Source organism: Cricetulus griseus (assembly GCF_003668045.3).
Source record: "Cricetulus griseus strain 17A/GY chromosome 1 unlocalized genomic scaffold, alternate assembly CriGri-PICRH-1.0 chr1_0, whole genome shotgun sequence".
NCBI lineage: Eukaryota > Metazoa > Chordata > Mammalia > Rodentia > Cricetidae > Cricetulus > Cricetulus griseus.
The window spans coordinates 172,107,065-172,122,442 of NW_023276806.1; the positions used below are offsets into that span (position 1 = coordinate 172,107,065).

The 15,378-nt window shown below is 42.8% G+C and overlaps 1 protein-coding gene across 2 annotated transcripts in view; it reads left to right on the plus strand.

Annotated features, from left to right (window-relative positions):
- The first annotated feature begins 12,178 nt into the window (after positions 1-12,178).
- Positions 12,179-15,378, plus strand: part of Reln (reelin) — a 446,863-nt gene continuing 443,663 nt past the window's right edge. For both annotated transcript variants that reach the window (XM_027393422.2, XM_027393423.2), the window contains exon 1: positions 12,179-12,404. In XM_027393422.2, coding sequence (XP_027249223.1) covers positions 12,179-12,404 — 226 coding nt within the window. The remainder of the gene's footprint in view (positions 12,405-15,378) is intronic.

Here is a 15,378-nt window from a genome sequence, read left to right on the forward strand (position 1 = left end):
TGTAGTCCCTTTGCCAGCTTTCATAACTTTCATAACTTATGACAACTCAAAGGCCTAAGATTACTCACACTGAGCAGAAAACTACTATAAATACCTTTAACTTGAATTCCACATTTGCTAAAAAGATAAGCAGTTAACAATTTACATCACTGTGTATGTGTTAAATTATATATTATGTTTTAAATGAAAGGGTTTTTTTGTGATTGGCAGTATTTCAGAAACCCTATTGAGTAAGGCTGTGTAGACTCAATATTCCCAGTTGAATTAGTAAATTGTGAAGAACTTGCAGGCAGTAGCTGTGTGAATTAAATTAGGGAATTTCCCAGAAAGGAGAAGCAATGCCATAAATAACTGTGAGTTTCATTAGAAATGAATTTAATGTAAAAGTCCATTGACAAAAATCTAGATGGTACTTGAGAAAGTTGATGCTTTAATGGTTGCAAAACTGGTCTCAGCAAGGACAGAGTTTTATGCTTTTGCTGTTTATGTCACATGTTCTTGTGAAAAGTAGTAATAGTGACAATTTTAAAGGCTTCAATTTATCAGAACTACCATTTGTATAATTCATAAAGTTAGTACTAGTGTTCATCGTATTTTCAAATAAATTATAACTGTTATTTCCTATAATTAACTTACATTTGTTAGATTCATGAATTGTGTTAAGACCATATTATTGAATTTTGCACTTATGAATTCTCATGAAACAAAACTCCAAAGTGCTTTAAGTAGTCTGAACCAATGAGGGCTAACTCTGCATGCAGAGACCTGGGTTTTAATAGAAGGTTGGATACAATGCAAAACCTGGATGCCATACGCAAACCATTTGTACCACTTAATTATTTATAAAACCACCTGGCTTTCAACACATTCAACCACAGACTCAAGTTCATTTACATAGCTTCATACTGAAGTTCTAGTATTAGCAATATTAATAGCCTTCTTTAGCATTTTGACGTTAAACTTGATATATTTAGCATATTCCTATGAGTTATATTAATTGGCTAACTTGAAGCTTTAAAAATTACTTCTTGAAATAGTCCCTGTGATGTTGGCAGGAAATGTTTAGCTTTGTGTGTTAATAGTGACCAGTTTTATAGAAGGATCAATGTTATATTTCTCTTGATTTTTAGGTAAACTTTGTAAATGGCCTTTTGCATATTAAATTCTTTAATGTTAATGAATTTCTCATCAATCGATTTGGAAAAAAAGAAATATGATACCAGATCATGTAATTCTAGAAGCTTGTCTTTGATAGGACTGTCATATTTGCCCATGATTTCCAGTCATGTCCATATTATTAACTAAAAAATAAAGACAAAAATGTACCATTGTATCTACTATGTGAAAAAACAAAATCTCGTAATATCGTAGGCATGGAAGTTGCTTATTATTTCACATTTGGTACTTTGTTTGAAACTGACCCATGACCCTTTTAAGATCAAAGTTCATGCAACTGGCAAGTAATGGTGGCTTTATTGTGTGTCTCTGACGTGTGAAATGCACAAAAACGGAATTCATAGAGATAAATTGTTTGGAATGAAATAGTTCCCTCTAATCCTTAAAGACGTTCTCAAATTCAAATGAAGACAAAGAATGAGAAAAATAAATTACTAGAGGTAGCCAATTTTATGCCACCCCACTAAAAAAGGGCACAAATTCCCAGTTTTGAACAGTTTTATGCCTTTCAGGGTGAGTTTCATGGTCTAAGACCCACACATTCACTAAATGTGACAGACTTTTATCAGTGTGCTAAATAGGCCTCTATGGCCAGGCTTAAACCTTAACTATGATATGCTGTATTTGGAAGAAAGGGCAGTAATTCATAATCAGAAAGCAACATTTCCTGCAAACTTGCATAGGTAAATCACTTCCATGCACACCTGTGTACCACATATAGGTCAAACCTGTGATGAGGGCAGCAAGTCGGATGCTTTACAATATGAACTCAAAAGGGAAGCTCACGTTGGAAAAAGAAAAGCCATTTATCTACACACATTTCCTTATCTCTTTCCTTTCCAGGGTAGGGGATGAAACAGGCAGACAGGACAGAAGTTTTCTTCTCTCTTCAGTACTTCTCCCCAGAAGAAGAAAGAATTTCTTCACATGACCTCCAGGAGCCAAGGGAGAGCTGCCCAGGCCTTTTGTTGTTGGAATCAGCATGGTTAGGAAGATTGAATGTATAGGTTATTTACTTAGTAGGGACCTTGGAAAAGTTGCCTGTGTAAGGGTTTTGAGTTGTATTGGAACACAGCCACACACATGTACCTATTCCAGCCTCTGGGACAGTTGCAATGAAAGCTGTGTCAGGTGGTTGCTGGGCTTTGAAAGTTTTTGCCCCTCCATGTTCATGTTGTCAATAGTTTCATCTCCAGTGCAACTGTGTTCAGGTGGGACCTAACAGAGAGTTTAGGTCATAAGGGCAGAGAGCCCAGGAATGGATCAGTGACCTTATAAATAAATGGGATTGTGGGAATGGGTTTGCCATCTCCACTCTCTGCTGTGTGAGGAACATATTCCATGTCCACAGGGCACAGCATTCAAGGCACAATCTAGGGAGTGAAAACCAGGACCTCCCAAGCACCACAAACCAGTGCTTTGAGCTTGAATTTGTCAGTCCACATAGACACCTGTTATTAATTATATGGTTATATAAAGTCTTTGTATAGTTATATAAATCAGATTAAATTGGTAAAACCCAAAATACCATCTGGCCCTTTATAAGGAAAGTTTCCTGGGTCCTAACCTAATGTCTAGCCTACAGCCATCTCAAGGAAAATAACCTACTAGACTGTTTTGAGACAAAATTCACTGTAATTTCATGAATAAAACCTCAGTGAATATGTGACATAATTTCTCTGTAGGCACTTTCCCCAGGTGTGCGAGAGCTTCCGGCATCTTTAGCTGTAACGCCTCATTGATGTAAGCTTGTTTTAGTTGGCTGGACACCCTGCTTGCAGAGTCCTCTCTTTATGAGGGTTTGGTTGTCCTTTCCTCCCCTACTCTACTCTCATGTCCCTGTGGGAGTCCTCCCATTGAGACAGCCCAAGTCTCCTCTCAGACATTTCTTACTCACTGAGATGTTTCCTAGCATCACTGTCACTGCATCTGACCATGTTTTCCAGTTCATGCTCCTCCCAGTGCCACAATACATGACATTCATGTCGTCAAGGTATTTATCACACCAAAGTCACATGTTTCTTCTACTCAGTTATAACTCGATCATTTTGAATCACCATGACTTGGTGTGATACTTGGCCTACTATAGCTGAACTATATTTAATGAATTAATTACATTCAGCGTAACTGATCATAAGCAGAACTCAGAACACCTATTCAATCAGATGAAATTTTATAAGGAAATATCTCAGAAGATTTCTTTTGACAAAGTGGGCAGATCTCTCCAATTCTCTCTCTCTCTCTCTCTCTCTCTCTCTCTCTCTCTCTCTCTCTCTCCCTCCTTCTCTCCCTCTCTCTCTCCCTCCCTCTCTCCCTTTCTCTTTCTCTCTCTCCCTTCCTCCCTCTCTCCCTTTCTCTTTCTCTCTCTCTCTTTCTGTGTTACAGAAAACTTACTTTCTAAGCACTACTAATCAGCAATTGGATTCCAAAATAATTCATTTGTAGTGAAAAGTCAGCAACTAGGTTATGGGTGCTGAGAGTGTCTATCGTGTTTTCTATAATCTCAGGTGTAGTAAGACATTGATAATGTGGGTAATATTTCCTCAGAGAGAAATGGTACTGAATAATTTTCCCATTATATCAGTATACACAGCATTGAGTCCAACAATATTAAACAAATCCTTCTTTTTTATTTAACTATACTAGAAAGCTTTTGGTAAAATATATTCTTCATATATAATTTCATTATGGAAGTAGCAAGATGAGGATCCAGACAGAAAACACTATTAATGCTGTTTTAGAGGGCATGAAAATCCTGCCTTCTGCTTTACGGTGGTCCAGACCTTTTATTAAATGAAATTAAAATTCATTAGGCTGAGTATATTGTTCAGGGACAGAGTGCCTGTTTATAATTTACCCTGGGTTTGTTCACCACCAAATAATAATAGTAATAACCAAAAGCATATTAAAATTTACCTTGCCTCGAATGTCGTTTGTGAAAATAAGCCTTTCTCAGCACTCACCAGTGCTGCCAGATGTTGGCAGATACACTGTGTTAACGAGATGACACGGCATAGCATGAATTTCTAGCGGGAGTCCAGGGAAGGACATGTGCACCCTCAGTTGACAACATGGGCATTTGCTTCTCATTGCCACCTTTCTTTTGGTACACTTCCCTCATGAGGCCACCTTCCTCCTTCCTGATTCAGATACATCCATCTCTGCACTGGGCTCTAAGGGAAATGCCCCAGACCGGGACAACCACACTTCATCACAGCAGCTGGTTTGAGGCTTGACATGTGACTCCTGGTCAGCCCAATCTGATTCAATCCTCTAATGATAAAACAAGCCTGGACTAGCCAGGGGCTACCATGTTCCCAGGGTCCACCCAAGACCTATGTCATTCTAGGAAAGAAAATTAAAAAGCAGGGATGAGAGTCCAGCTGCATTATTTCAGCCATGTACATGGCTAAAACTTGCCCTGAGCTTATCAGTATTCATAATCAGTAAACTGCCTTTTGATTAAACTAAACTGAGTTAAGGTCTGTGTAGTTATAACCAAAAGGTTTTGTGAGTTCTAAAATACTGTACAGAATTTTTAAAAATTACCTGGAAACATTGTCTGTGAAAATTCCAAATGAGCTTAAGTTGATAGAAAAGTTAAAGAAAACATAAAGAGAATTAATTTAGAGATATTGAATATCTCTAAAAGGATTTGAAGGCAGGTTTAAAATTTAACCAAACCACCATGGGAAAATTTAACTTATTTAAGATATGAGAGATGACATCATATTTCTCTTTCTACTTTTAATTCCACAATTTGACTATTGTATAGTATTGCAGACATGTTCATTAACATTTTGAATATATATTTGACACTTAAATGGGAATATTTTTCATTACACAATTTAAGAGTTAGTTCATTATGGTAATTTCTTATGAAACAGTATATATGTATGGAAATGTGTTAGAAACATTGCATGTATAATACAATACATAAAACAACATACAACAGCAAACACCAGTGGACCTACCCATCTAACCAATAAAACATGTAGTGATACAATATATATTTAAATTTCCTGTACCTTTCCTTAAAATGTCTCTTTCTCTTTCCTACCTGTAATTCTCATTCTGAGTTTGTTATCCGCATACATTTCCCTACTCCACTGTGAGTACCTAAATAACAAGTAGTATTATTTGGTGTCAATCTAAGCTTGATGCAGGAGTACACTTTCTTATGTTTTAGTTATAGGTGCAGCCTTTTAAGGATGAGCCATCTCTTCAGCCCAATAGGGATATATTTTCTTATACTGAGCTTGCTTTTTGGGCTAAATGCTAAGTTTGTGAGAATAGTTCATTTGAACAGCTCTTCACTCACATTCACTACAGCAGAATGTTCTATTTCAAGTTCTTCACATTTGTTTCTGTTTCGAATGAGGACATCATTAGTATATCACAGCATTTTAACATGTTGACAATATCCACATTTCAATATTTCTTTCCCTTGAATCTTAAATATTTTTTAAAAGTCATTAAATATATCTAAGGATTAACCTAAGAAGAGCCCCATGGACCTCATCAGTCTGCCAAGGAAGCTCCATGGACGTATTCCCGGCAGCGTCACTCATCATCACAGGGACACGGATGATAAAGGGTGCATTAGGATACCGCTTTAGCAACGAAGGAAACCTGATCTTCAGATGTGGTTCGGTGCTCAAAAACTTGCATACTCTTGCATACATGTGTGAGGCCATGTGTTTTATCTTTAGCATCCCAAAACATGCAAACTAAAACCCCCAAATTAACTACTGACACACTCTACAACATGAATGAATGTCAAAAATTGTGCTAAGCAAAAGAAGATACATATAAACCTAAACTGTTAAACTGTTATGATTCTGTTTATATGAAATGTTCAGAAAAGTCATTGCTCCCCGTCATATAAAATGTCGTGAAATGATGCCCAATAATGGTGTGTCTATTGTCCTACCAATGGATATGTTGAGAAATTTGTCACCTGAATTTTTCCTTTAATTTTTATTACATTGTTAGCAATCTTGTGAGCCATTTTGTCTGGACCTCTCGGGCACTCATAACAATGTGTGTCACAGCACAGTGTGTGTGACTCAGGAGTTCAGGGTCATGAAACAGGAGGCTTCACTGTATTAACTGATAACAGTGAGAATACAGTTTTGTGACTTCATTTTATTATACAAGCAATTCTGCTTGAGTTAAATTACATATATTTTAGGTCACATATATACCAGTAACTTAAAAACCCATTATTTCCTTTATTTCTCACAGAAGAGAACTAACATCTTGAAATACTTCTGCTGTTGTTACTGGTTTTTGACAATTGCCATGATTCCTATGTCCTGGAACTCTCTATGTGGCTGAGGCTGTCCTGGATCCTACTATGTTATCCTCTGAGATAGCTAGAGTTATGGGAATTTGTCACAATGTTCAACTGAATGACATTTGGAAGTCTACAGGAAGATACATGTGATGGAGGAATCATGAAAAATAGAAAGGGTAGTATTATCAAAATGTCCGAATTATTTTTCCAATTTTCTAAAGCCTATTACCATGTGACTGATTTCTAGGTTCTGAGATCCTTGGAAGAGGCTTATGAATGTAGGTCTGTGGGAAGATATGGTCTCATTTTACTGTTTTATGTAGTTAAACACTAGTCTCAGAACATGTATTGAAAAGGCCACTATTCTCTTCTTTTTATCTGCAGGGCTGACTGCCATGTACTGACTTCCCACATGTTTGGGAAGTCCCTGTGTATACTGTTCTGGCTTTCCCTCACGTGGTTCCAATAAATACTTCAGTGACTTAAAAGGAACTGATTTCCTACACTCAGACGCAGACCTGCATATTTTGCACACGATATTGCAAAGTATGCATCCAGGAGTTTCCTAATCTCTCGGTGATTTCCTTTACTTTCTTTAAATATCCCTACAAATTTACATTTTAGGCTGGATCTATGTGAAAAGATAGTAGCCCATCCTATCAGAGGCAAATGTCTGTTATGATGCTTTTTCACTTTGAGAATACCTGGTCATTCCTGATGGTCCCTTTTTCTTAGTTACGTTTTTGAAATGTTATTTTTTTCTAACTTATTTTCTTATATCGATAGTTGATAATTCCAATACCAGAGGCCTTTGTGGACATGATTCAGGTCATCTGTTGCATCTCTCACTGGGTTCTGCTCTCCCCAGTGTTGGTGGTTTTCCATGTAAACAGTGTTTCATGACTGGTGGAACTTTTTGAAGCCTGACTTGGAGTTTCTGCTCCTTTCCCTTCTTAGAGACACTTCAGACTCATTTCTGCTAAGTGTGTAGGGACACTTCAAACAGAGGACACACAGTCTTGGCTTGAGATCTTTCAAGTGAAATGAAAGTGTGAATTGGCAACAGAATTTCTCAAACCATAGTTTGAGATGGTTCCCTTGAGCTCACTACCCCCTACTGAGGTTAAAACCAACATGAAAGACTTTGTTTTCCAGTTCACTCTTCCACCCAGAGTCTGGAGATTTGGGGATGGGCCAGAGCTTTGGGCATGCATCCCCTATGGTGCCTTGTCAGCCTTTTGTACCATCATAGTCAGACGCTCCATAAAGTACAAACACAGAGCACCACTTGGGAGTTATGTGAGTTTCTAATACCTCATTTCTGTCCATATCTCCGGGCCAGCACTGGACTGTGTGGGCTGATCTGCAAGGCCACTTTGAGTAGCAAAGACCTATCATTCTCTCCACCTGGGGCCTGAGCTTTATCTCTTGTCCCATGCCCTACACGGCCACCAAAGAGGAAGTCCAAGGACTGCTGAAATGGGCAGATGTATCTAAGAGCTGGGTGGGCTGCATACTTGGTTATCTATGGACTCTGGATTTTTTACTTTACATTTGACATGCAAGAACTTCTCTTTAGTTTTTACAGGTTCTGCTGAACTAGCATTTTGAAATAGGTTCCTTCAGCAATAGTCCATCTCTCCCTCTCTTATCTGGAATGGGTATTATGTTTCACCAAAAGATATATGGAAGAGTATTTTAAATCTCAGTGTTTATAGTTGAACAATAGTGAAAACTTAAATATATTTCGCAGATGAAAATAACTCAAAATCCTATTAATGGTGAGTGGTGATTTTGTTTGTGAAATATATTCATAAAAGTGAATAATCTTTTGTCACATGCACCAACACAGATATTCTCACAACCATGATTTTTGAGCCAGAGGAGCCAGATAAAAAATCAATCATAATATATGCCATTTATATAAAATTTAAAAACAGGCAAAAGAAAAAAAATCATCCTGAACACCCTGCTGGAAGTCCACTCCATGCCTCGGGAAAGAGTAATTGTTCAAAGGGTCAAGGAGACTTTTGCCTAATGCTGTGTGGATTTGTTTACCCAGAATATTCCATGACACTGTGTTCTGCACTTAAAAATAATTATTTATTCATATGTATGGACGTCTTTATCTGTGTTTATGTACTATGTGCATTCCTGGGACCTGAAAGACTTGAGTTAAGCCAGATATGAAGATCGTGTAGGTGCTGGGAACTGAGCTCTAGTCCTCTGGAAGAGCAGCTAGGGCTCTTAGGCACTGAGCTTCTCTCCAGGTTGAATGAGCTGGTCACATTTATACTTATGATTCCTTTACACTTTATTAATATGTTTACTTTTCTCTTTATTCACTTAAATAAAAAAGAAAGACTTAAAAAATAGCTTCCCTTTGGCCGGGCGTTGGTGGCGCATGCCTTTAATCCCAGCACTTGGGAGGCAGAGGCAGGCAGATCTCTGTGAGTTCGAGGCCAGCCTGGTCTCCAGAGTGAGTGCCAGGATTGGCTCCAAAGCTACACAGAGAAACCCTGTCTCAGAAAACAAACAAATAAACAAAATCAAACAAACAAAAAATAGCTTCCCTAACTGCCACAATTTGCCAAGGGGTAAAAGCCTGACTATTATCAGTGATCACTAACTTATCTGTACCTGTTATTTGTCTCCAATCCATCACCCAATCTGTTCTCTGCGAATGGTGGACTTTCTCACTCTGGTTACAGTCTAGTCTCTCCTTGGCATCTGCTGTATGATGAGGATGATCTGTTAGGTGCTTACATATGATGCAATAGGTACTGCCAGGCCATTGTTTGAGGATAGAGACCACAACCTTCAGTGAGCCATGGCTACTGCAGCCCCACCTGATACTTGTCCGCCAGGAGCTCATGTTTTCCCTTCCATCAGGGTTTTTTTCTGGTACAAAAGATGCTTTGGCCTGAGAGATATTTTCTTCTTTCTGAAGTCAGCTCCTTATAGATCCTAGTGTTAACCCCTTCCTCAGTTAAGTCAATGCTGCCCTCTTTCTTCCTATCACTTTTTACTTCCCAATCAATTTTTGTGACTCCATAATTGATCAGAGTAATTGGTATATGTCTTTCCCACTGAAACACGGGGCAGGAACCTCATTTCCCCTAAGCCTAACAGAAGGCTTTGTATACCATAGTTTTCAATTATGTGTTGAACTAATGAATGAGTCAATGTACTTTTATTTTATGTTAGAAATGGTTTTTTAAATTAGAGCGAAGCATTTACTTCTAAAAACTGGTGAGAAGCCAGAAACCTTTCTAACTCTTTGGCATTCAGCATTCTGTCCTTCACTGGTTATGATCACATGACCCCTGGCCCTGAGTCCCCAGCACTAGATGCTCTGATCTGCTGCTTCAGCCCTCACCATCCTTCCTGTTTCTTGCTGTTTTTCCTGAGCCTCCACTCTCCAAGCACAGTGCTGCTTCAGGGCCTTTGGACTCTGGTTTCCTGGCCTTACCGTTCTTCCCACATGTTCACACGGTCCTTCCACAGGCAAAGGTTCCACCAACCCTTCACACGTTCAGAGAAGTTTCTCTGTTTCCTTTTGCCTGACACTTAATCCTGTCAGAAGTAACTTTGTCCACGGCTCTAATTTACTCTCTCTCCCAATCCTAGATTGAGAGTTCCATGTGGTCTGGCTCCTAACTTTGCTGCTCCGAGCATGGCGTCCAGCGCTTTGGTAAACATTTGGCAAACATAATTGAATGACTGGACTGAACATTCGCTTTTCTCTTTCAGATATGACAGTCCACAAGTATGCTCTAATTCAATGCGTGCTAGCCACGTGCAGCTGTGGGTTACTTAAAATGTGCTTAATATGACTGAAGAATTCAAAATTTAATTTAGGCAGCTACTGTAAAATCAACCATAATGGCAGCTGCAGCTTTAGCGACAGAATCTGGGTTGGAGGAACAGGAAGTTCTCTTACAGACCTGGCCTTGCTTTCCTCTCCAGCGAAGGCTGTAGACAGTTGCAGGCCAGGAGCCCTTGGGGTCAGCTTTCCCCTGATTTGGGACAAACTATGAACAATTCTGATTTCTCCCTTATGAAATGGAGCCAACTTTGCTTTTTCCAGTGGTGGGGCGATGGTGGTAGGACTACGTTAGGGTAAAGAGCTACAGCCTGTAGCCTGCATGGCACAGAGTTCCAGTCTAGTAAGTATTATTAGTTGTGTGTGTGTGTGTGTGTGTGTGTGTGTGTGTGTGTGTGTGTGTGTGTGTGTGTGTGTGTGTGTGTGTGTGTGTGACACAGCTGTTGAACATCAGGGGATTTGAAGTAATGGAGACCAACAGGCAGTTAGACCTATGTGCTTGCATATGAGGAAGATAAAACATCCTTCTGACACCCCTCTCCCAAACTCAGGCTTGACTGCCCTTTCGGACATTACAGTTTCCAGCTTTCTGTCCAAGCAGGCTGGCTTATCCCGGCTTGGTGGCGAGCCCGGGGACGGTGGGCAATGCATTATAACCTGGCAGCTCCGTTCTCGCGTTTCTGGATGCCGCAGGGCTCCTGCCAGCCGTGCTTCGTTAAAAACGGGCTTCTGGATGATTTCACTTCTCTGCAGTCCTGCGTGCGACAGACAGCTCATTACCACCGGCTCCATCGCTGCTGCCAGCCGCTCCTCCGCAAGCTTTCCCCTCCCCCACCCTAGGGACAGCGGTCACACAAGACAAGTAAAGACACAAACTCGGACTTAAAATTTACTACCCCCAGCGCCGCCCTCAGAGCCCAGTAGCAAAGCATAACCACGGACTCTGGCGAAGCGCGCCTGTCGGGTCCCCACGGCCGAACACCCCAACAATGTGGCCCCGCACCGCTCCAGGTGGCAATGCCACTGTCACCCGGCCTCCCTTTCTGTCTGGCTGCAGATGCGGACCCGGGCGGGGGCAGCGGCTGGGCTTCGAGGCCTCGCTGGGAAGGGCGCGCGGGGCACCGTGGCGGGCGGTTCTGGGCCACTGGCGGGCGGGCCACCGGGACAAGCGCTGGCCGCCGAGGCTGCGTGGCGGGGGCCTCGAGGGGCGCGGGGAGCAAGCAGCGCAGACAAAGAACGGCGCGGTGCCCGCGGCCCTCGGCTTCCCCGCGCATCCTCGCAGAAGGGGCAGCCGCGGGCCCCCGGCTTCGCCTCCCCGGTCAGCCTGTGCGTCCGTGGTGGCCGGTCGGTTTGCGGCGACAGGGCAGCCCTGTCCTTCCGGGCCGAGCGGGAGGGACGTGGGAAGGGGACGCGTGTGCTTCGGGCGCTGCCCGAGGTGCGAGCCGAGCCGGAGGGGCGGGGACGGGGACGGGCGAGCGGGCGGGAGCGGGCGGGGGCGCGGCTGGGACACGTGTGGCGGCGACGGGGGAGGGGGCGGCGCCCGGGGCTTTAGAAGGTGTGGGGCGGGCGCGTTCCCAGGCCCGGCCGAGGGGCGTTGCGCACACACAGGCGGCGGCGCTCGGGGGGCGGACGGCAAGCTCACGGCGCTCGCCCGCACTCCCGCACGCCCGCCCGCGGCTCCGGCCCCGCGCTCTCGCTCCCGCCGCCCAAAGTAACTTCGGGAGCCGCGGTCTCCCGCCAACTTCCCCGCAGGCTCGGGAGCTCGGAGCCGCTCGGCTCGAGCCCGCGGCCGGCTCGCCCTCCCTGCGCGTGGCTCTTCCGTGCGGGTGGCTCCAAAACTGAATGAGCGAGCGAGCGGCGGCCAGGAGCGCGGCGGCATGGAGCGCGGCTGCTGGACGCCGCGGACTCTGGTCCTGGCCGTGCTGCTGGTGGCGACGCTGAGGGCTCGCGCGGCCACCGGCTACTACCCGCGCTTCTCGCCCTTCTTTTTCCTGTGCACCCACCACGGGGAGCTGGAAGGGGACGGGGAGCAGGGCGAGGTGCTCATTTCCCTGCACGTTGCGGGCAACCCCACCTACTACGTACCGGGACAGGAATACCATGGTAGGTACCACAGCATCCCTACGCGCCACCGTGGCCCGCGAACGCATCTTTCTATTCTATCCCTTCTTCCCAGGGGCCAGCCAGCCGGGGACCGGGCAAGCCCCTTCCACAACGGGGTGCGCTGCGCGGGGAGAGAGAACGAAGTTAGTGGAGAATGGAGTCCTGACTCGGGATTTCAACAGTCCCCTAACACATCCCAGAATGGACTGGCGCTTGTGTGACAGTCCAGACAAACCCTGGGCATCGCTGCCTTCCCTCACTCCCAGTTCCTGCAGCTGCCGAACCCGCGCATCTTGTTTTCTTAACTCCAGTGCTTGGATAGGAGACTTTTGTCCCGTTCTGGGTCCCCGCTCGTGGGTCCCCAGGTGGAGCTGGGGTTGTCATTGGGCTTTTCAGGCCAGCTGTCCACAGATTGGAGCTCTCTGGTCGATGGCTGCCCATGCTCCCCAATAGCCCAAAAGTTCCCGCTGATCTGCAGCCAGGAGTCCCTAGCGATCCACTGAGTGTCAGGCAGTCCTCCAGAAACACAGCAACTGTTTTCAGCCCTTTATTCTTTTAAAGGGTCGTTTAAAATACTAGAAACTGATAATTTCCCCCATTCCCTCCCTGCCTTTAGCTTTGGTGCTTGCTGTGTTGTTAGCATTGTCTGGGTGATGCTTACTAAGACTGGTGTCTGCACAGCTTTAACCCCCTGGTAGGAGCTGCATGCCACTCACCAAAAGCAGGTCCCTCTCCAAAGGGATCGTTATGCAGTCCTTCATCGAGGTTAAACATTATTCAAAAATAAAATTTAGCTACAAGAAGAGTAATTTGATGTAGTGCATATATTTTTTAAATCAAGTGGAGTGTGTGGGGAAAATATGGGCTACTTTCAGTATTCATAGTGGGACTTCTTAAATAATGATAGAAACTATTAAATTGGAAGATTTCCACAAAATATTTATACTTAATGAATAGTAACTATTGTTGAGTGAACACATGTCATGCATAGATGCTGTCTCTAATGGGCTACAGGTGTTGACATAGCCGAAGGTGATCTCCAGGCAGCTGGCATTTCACATAGATCTGCATGTGAGAAATTGTAAGAATATGCCAGAATTTTTTGTTTCAACGAAACCTTCTTATCTGCCCCCTAAACACTTAGTCTGAGTAAGTTCACCCTAGATATTTAAAACAGTGCTTTCACAACTTTCCTGTGGTGTGGTGGCAGCCTTGACTGTGGAATTTTATGATTAACTTTAGAAAATTAATTTCTGTAACTAGTCTCTTTAATAAATGGGCTCTCCCTTCTGAAAATGTCTGGTGAATTTTCCGAGATCGTGGAAATCTTTGAAGGAGAAGGAACAGCCAATAGGATAACAACCCAGACCTGACCCACAGACTGATTGAGACTGTTGTCACTGGGTGTGACCCTCAGCAGAGGTGATAGCTAAGACAGTGGTAGGTCAGCGAAGGAAGGCTGGCAGAAAAGGTGCCTCTGTCAAGCTGTGATGGGAGCCTCCGATGACAAAGCAGTATTATCTTGCGCTACACAGATCCTTTGTACAGTACCAGTCAAGAAAGCATAAATAAAAATAAGAATATGCCATCTATAGCCTTTTGCTAACAAGTTAGCAGATGAACCTGAGCTTGACTGTGATCACATCACGAACCCTGGAAAGGGGTGAATGTAGGGAACAGGTCCCCAATACCTTTTCTATAACACCAAAAAAGGTGGAGAGATTTTATTATATAACTTGAAAGGTCAAATCACTATAGAGAATAATGTCATTTTACATTCCCATTAAATATTGTATCAAAGTTTTAGATTTGGGCTCCAGGCCTTCTAAGCATCTTTCCTATAAAATGCTCTACAGGTAGGAGAAATGCTTAAAACTGAAGTAATACTTATATATGTCTTTTCAATTTTAAACTTTTGGAAATGAAAAAAATTATAGCACCTGAAAGATGTGACTCACCGTAAGAAAGCATAATACGTTTGTGGTTGACTCATTTTGATGCATGTTGAAAACAGAAGGTCATTTGGCCAAAATGCCGCCTTCTGTGAAGAAATCTGTAAAATACTGGCTTGAGAATTTCTTTCTAGTCTTCTAAATCTTTTAAATGCAGCACTTACATCAGGAAAAAAATGAGTTTGTTATGGGTTTCCACTGAGATCAGCAATTTGGATGAATGGCATTTGGAGGGAGAGCTGGTAGTTGTGAGGTTTTTCCCCTAAAGACTTCATTAGGACAGAGCTGATGTGTAGAGCAGTACCCATCACACACCATTAATGGAGATTTCAGCTGTACTCTGAGACTTGTACTGTGTGACAGTGTACAATACAAGTGGCCCACAATGATACATTCTTGTATGAAGTATATTTATTTAAAGATTCTGTTGAAAATTTTTGATGAGACAAGGCAGTGATACAGTGCTGGAGAAGTTGAAGCCTGTAGCAGGCTTTACTGTAGCAGGCTCTAACACTAAGTAGTAAACATGTCTGTCTGTTTGAAGTAATGGCAGCTTAGTTCTTGAGTTTCCATCTCATAACACACAGGTGGCATTCAGAATCTCCTTTCTCATCTTCCTATATATTTTTAAATTCTGTTGTCTGAGACTCTTGATGGCATTGTTAGTCATGGTGAATTATGATGTCTTCTCATGAATATGCCACAATGGTTTAGCAAAAAGGCAGCACCATGGACTTCATGTTGGATTAGAAAGCTCTCAGAATTAGAATGCTTTTGTTTTCTAGAATTTATTTTTTGGGAGAGTACAAGTTGCAAAATATGGCCAGTTTCCCAATGGGATTTCCAGACTTCAAAATCTGTGATTTTTTTTTTTTCTGTAGAAATCTGCAAGCAAATAGAAAAGGAAATGGGAACCTAGGTGGTCTAGTTACATCACCTCTTCTGTTCCCTGCCACGCCCAGTGATGCTCTGTTTCTTTTAGGGAGCAGCTCAGTTCTGTGAGGTGTGTGAAGGCTGAGTTG